Source organism: Colobus angolensis, unplaced genomic scaffold (assembly GCF_000951035.1).
Source record: "Colobus angolensis palliatus isolate OR3802 unplaced genomic scaffold, Cang.pa_1.0 Scaffold4, whole genome shotgun sequence".
NCBI classification, from domain to species: Eukaryota; Metazoa; Chordata; class Mammalia; order Primates; family Cercopithecidae; genus Colobus; species Colobus angolensis.
In genome coordinates this window covers 14,952,507-14,958,184 of record NW_012117376.1, presented here as the reverse complement: position 1 = coordinate 14,958,184, position 5,678 = coordinate 14,952,507, and the positions used below count along the sequence as shown (strand labels likewise).

The 5,678-nt window shown below is 51.5% G+C and overlaps 1 protein-coding gene across 1 annotated transcript in view; it reads right to left on the bottom strand.

The window, feature by feature from the left end:
• Positions 1-253: 253 nt before the first annotated feature.
• Positions 254-5,678, bottom strand: part of AIM1L (absent in melanoma 1-like) — a 33,576-nt gene continuing 28,151 nt past the window's right edge. Inside the window, 3 exon segments of the mRNA XM_011955590.1 lie at positions 254-445; positions 553-712; positions 2,846-3,004. Coding sequence (XP_011810980.1) covers positions 357-445; positions 553-712; positions 2,846-3,004 — 408 coding nt within the window. The 3' untranslated portion in view covers positions 254-356.

Here is a 5,678-nt window from a genome sequence, read left to right as displayed (position 1 = left end):
CCGCCCGGCTCAGACCTGGCTCTCACAACACATCATTTGGGTGGCTGCGCGGGACTACACTCCCCAGTTAGTCTGGTCCCAGGGCGCCCTCTGATGGCAGAAGGAGACCTAACAGCTGAACCCCAAAGCTGGAGCCAGGAGGGAAGAAGTCAGCCTGAGCCTCAGGGAAGAAGCCAGCCTGAGCATCAGGGAAGAAGGCAGGTGAACAAATCCCCACTCCACCCCGAAATATCAAGGTGCACAGAGACAAGGGTACCTGGCAGCATATTAGAAAACAGCTTATGTTACAACAAAAGCTCTATAAAAACATTCATCCCAGCAAAAGCCTCCAGGGCTGGAGGGTGAGATGAAAAGGTTCAAAGCACATGGATGGTCCAGATCTGGGATGCCCTGTCCTCATCCGGCTCCCATAGCACCACGTGGTCCCGGTCGTAGCCCCGGCCTCCTGGGGGTGGGATGGGGATTAAAAGATAGGGAGATAGTCAGAGAGAGCTGGGACTCCATGGCTCTCAGTCCCCTCAGGAGCCCTCTTCCCCGTACATCCCACCTTACCCTTCACATCCAGGATCTGGCCTTCGAACATCTGGCTGCAGATGTGGCCGGATTCACTGATGCTCCACGTCTGGCGCGGCAGGCGGCTCTCGGCCCACAGCACCACCTTGGAGCCTGGGCTAGGGGGTCCAATTACCTGCAGGCTCATGGTGGGGGCCATCTGAGGCCCCAGGAGGTCATCAGGCATTGTTCCTCCCCACAGGGACTCTACCGTACCCAAGAAACCCTTGACACATCTGCTACGAATCCTGGCTCTTAGGGACTGTGGCCCTGGGCAAATCTCTTAATCCTCCTCAGCTTCAGTTTCCTTGGGGATGGAAATCCCCAAATGCTGGCTTTTGCAAGGGATCAGCGTGAGAAAACATAAAAGGGTTGGAAAAACATTAACTCCTCCAGGAATCCTTCCATGACTGGCTTTCAAAGCGTAGGCTTTAGCATCAGACAAATCTCTACACATTTACTGGCTGTGTGACTTTCAGCAAATTACCTAACCTCTCTGTGCTCTGGTTTCCTCACCTGTAAAATGGGGAATATAAAAAGACCTGCCCCGGGCCGGGCGCGGTGGCTCAAGCCTGTAATCCCAGCACTTTGGGAGGCCGAGACGGGCGGATCACAAGGTCAGGAGATCGAGACCATCCTGGCTAACATGGTGAAACCCCGTCTCTACTAAAAACTACAAAAAACTAGCCGGGCGAGGTGGCGGCGCCTGTAGTCCCAGCTACCCGGGAGGCTGAGGCAGGAGAATGGCGTGAACGCGGGAGGCAGAGCTTGCAGTGAGCTGAGATCTGGCCACAGCACTCCAGCCTGGGTGATAGAGCGAGACTCTGTCTCAAAAAAAAAAAAAAGAGCTGCCCCATGCTACTGTAGACTAAAGATTATAGGAGGCATTTGTGTGAAGAACTCAATGCAGAGCCTGGCACGTGGTTAGCCGTCTCTCTCATTCTAAGTAAAAGACAAAACCTCTCAATGGTCTACAAATACCTATAGTCCCCATAACCTTTCTGGCCTCATCTCCTGCTATCTCCCCCTCACTCAACTCTAGCCACCCAGCTAGCCTTGCTAGCCCAGAACAATCCCAGGCATGTTCCTTCCTAGGGCCTTTGCACTGGCTGTTCTCTCTGCCTGGAACACTCTTCCCTCAGATACCTGCACGGCTGCCTCCCTCAAATGTCATCTTCTCAGGAAAGGCTCCCATATCATACCTGATACTTCCTATACTCCCTTTTTTTTGAGACAGAGTCTCCCTCTGTTGCCCAGGCTAGTGTGCAGTGGTGTGATCATAGCTTACTGCAGCCTCAATCTCCTGGGCTCACGTAATCCTCCCACCTCAGCCTCCTGAGTAGCTGGGACTACAGGTGCACGCCACTACGTCCGGCTAGCATTTTTTACTTTTTGTGGAGATGGCGTCTTATTATGCTGCCCAGGCTGGTCTTGAACTCCTGAGCTCAAGAGATCCTCCTGCCTCACTCAGCCTCTCACAGTGCTGTGATTACAGGCGTGAGCCACCGCGCCTGGCCTATTCTCCTTTCATGATTTATCTTCCTCTATTGAACTTTCATCATCTAAGACACTAAGATATGCTGCCCATTTAAGTTATTTCTGTCTATCTCTCCCCACTAGGATGTAAGCTTCAGGAGGGCAGGTGCTAATTCTGTCTATAACTGCTATATCCCCAGCATCTAGAACAGAGCCTGGCACATAGTAGGTGCTCAAGAAATGTGTGTGGAGTAAATCTACCTTTTTTCTTATTTTTATTTTTATTTATTTATTTATTTTTTTGAGACCAGGTCTTGTGCTGTCACCAAGGCTGGAGTGCAATGGCACAACCCTGGCTCACTGCAGCCTCTAACTCCTGGGCTCAAGCCTCCCACCTCAGCCTCTTGAGTACCTGGGACTATAGGCATGTACCACCACACCCAGTTAATTTTTTCCTTGGCCTCAAACTCCTGTCCTCAAGCAATCCTCCTGCCTCGGCCTTCCAAAGTGTTGGGATTATAGGCATGAGCCACCATGCCTGGCCAAATCTACCATTATTAATAGGGCTCAAGTTCTGTCATAGGCATCAGAGCTGGGAGGTCCCTTAGAAGCACCCAGTTCATTGCTCTTGTTTTTGCAGACTGAGGCGCAGAGAAGAGCATGACTTGCCCAGGGGGCACAGTCTGCACTCTCCCCTCCCCAGGGTCCTGGCTTCTGTGTGCATCCCTCTGTGTTCCTGATTGGGATCGGACTCCTCAGCGTGGACCCACAAATGCCTAGGGCCAGGGTGTCCCTGTCCCAGCCCCTGTATCAGTACCTGGTTCTTCAGCAGCCCATCCTCGTAGTACCAGATGCAGCTACCTCCCGCTCGGGGGTCGGAGACCACCACACGGCCTGCCTTCATGTCCTCCACATGGTCCGGCACTGCCAGGAATCCCCCCAGTGCTGCATTCCAGAGGCGGAAATAAACCCGGTGCTGGTGGCAGAAAGAGGCTGAGAGTCAGGGGTGCCAGGGAGGGATGACCTGGGCCCCCAGTACCCTCAACTCTGGACTCTCCAGTATCAGGCTCCCAAGCCCTCCTTCCTGTCCCCAAACTTCCCTTGACTCTGTTTCTAAGTCACCGCTTTTTTACACACACATATGGAGAGCACATGTATCACATACACACACATAGTTTCGTGGTCGTAGAGATACCCACAGATGTGTGCAGAGGGACAAACTGACAGATACACCTCTGGTCCACACGGTGGCACAGAAGTTCACAGAAGACACAGACACATGGATACACGCAGCCATCCAACTCAGATGTTCCAACCACAGATCCATGCAGTCTACTCCGTACCAGGCAGTTCTGCTTGCTACAAGGATGGATGTGTGGGCATACAGATGTGCACACAGGCTTACAGAAAGAAATGCACACACACCTGTGTTGAAGAGGGTTCCTGACAGGGTGGACACTGGACTGTCAGACATCAGACATGGCTCTGCCATAAATCAGCTGGAGCTCTTGGATGGTAGCGAAAGTAATAATAGTAGTAACAATAATCACAGCTAACATTTATTGAGAGCTGACTCACTCAAGCACTGTTCTAAGGGTTTTACCTACATTATCTTCAGTCCTCAAAACAGACGCATGACACATGTTATCCTCATTTTAAAGATGAGGAAACGAAGGTCTAAGGAGGTACAGTACTTGCCCAAGATTGCAGAGCAAATCCGTGTCCACTTCTCTGGGCCTTTATTTCCCCATCTGTAAAATGTGAGGGGTGGAGATAATCTCCAAGATTTCTCCCAGCAATGATGTTATGAGTCTTGAATACAAGGACTATACAAATATCCTTATACAAAGATACACACACTGTCAATGGTGTCACAAGTACAAGCATGCGCAGTCATAAATGTACACCCGGGCCGGGCGCGGTGGCTCAAGCCTGTAATCCCAGCACTTTGGGAGGCCGAGACGGGCGGATCACGAGGTCAGGAGATCAAGACCATCCTGGCTAACACGGTGAAACCCCGTCTCTACTAAAAAATACAAAAAACTAGCCGGGCGAGGTGGCGGCGCCTGTAGTCCCAGCTACCCGGGAGGCTGAGGCAGGAGAATGGTGTGAACCCGGGAGGCGGAGCTTGCAGTGAGCTGAGATCCAGCCACAGCACTCCAGCCTGGGTGACAGAGCGAGACTCCGTCTCAAAAAAAAAAAAGTACACCCGGCCGGGTGCAGAGGCTCACGCCTGTAATCCCAGCACTTTGGGAGGCCGAGGAGAGTGGATCACCTGAGGTCAGGAGTTCGAGATCAGCCTGACCAACATGGCAAAACCCTGTCTCTACCAAAAATACAAAAAAAATGAGCCGGGTGTGGTGGCACACGCCTGTACTCCCAGCTACTCGGGAGGCTGAGGTAGGAGAATCTTTTGAACCCGGGAGGCGGAGCTTGCAGTGAGCTGAGATCCAGCCACAGCACTCCAGCCTGGGTGACAGAGCGAGACTCCGTCTCAAAAAAAAAAAAGTACACCCGGCCGGGTGCAGAGGCTCACGCCTGTAATCCCAGCACTTTGGGAGGCCGAGGAGAGTGGATCACCTGAGGTCAGGAGTTCGAGATCAGCCTGACCAACATGGCAAAACCCTGTCTCTACCAAAAATACAAAAAAAATGAGCCGGGTGTGGTGGCACACGCCTGTACTCCCAGCTACTCGGGAGGCTGAGGTAGGAGAATCTTTTGAACCCGGGAGATGAAGGTTGCAGTGAGCTGAGATCATGCCACTGCACTCCAGCCTGGGTGACAGAGTAGGACTCCATCTCAAAAATAAATTAATTAATACAAATAAAAAAAATGACTGCACTCCCATAGATACACACACACACACGCACGTCATCACCAGAGCACACAGAGGCATGGACACAAATAACCTGATGGACACAGAAATACCCTCAAATGGGAACATGCAAGCGCATACACATACACACACAGCCCATGGCCTTACCATTTACCTGCACATGTGCATTAACGATACTGATGTTCAGACATGAACACACAGATGTACAGAAACACATATGCAGGCAGTGTTTCCCCAGGTGAGGTATGCTAACTACCAGTGGGTGGTCCATGAGATCACTTTCAGTCCTATGTGGATAAACTCTTTTTTTTTTTTGAGACAGGGTCTCATTCTGTCACCCAGGCTGGAGTGCCAGTGGAGCCATCATGGCTCACTGCAGCCTCAAACTCCCAGGCTCAGGTGATCCTCCCACCTCAGCCTCCCGAGTAGCTGGGACTATAGCACAGGCCATCACACCTAGCTCATTTCTTTTGTAATTTTTGTAGAGGAACATGGGGTCTCGCCATGTTGCCCAGGCTGGTCTCGAACTCCTGGGCTCAAGCAACCCTCCCTCCTCAGCCTCCCAAAGTAATGAAATTACAGGCGTGAGCCCCCACACCCAGCCTATAACTCATTTTTTAAAAATTAATGGTAATGTATTTATTATGTCTATTAAAAAAAATCAGGCCGGGCGCAGTGGCTCAGGCCTATAATCCCAGCACTTTGGGAGGCCGAGGCGGGTGGATCACAAGGTCAGGAGATCGAGACCATCCTGGCTAACACGGTGAAACCCCATTTCTACTAAAAATACAAAAAAATAAGTGAGGGGTGGGTA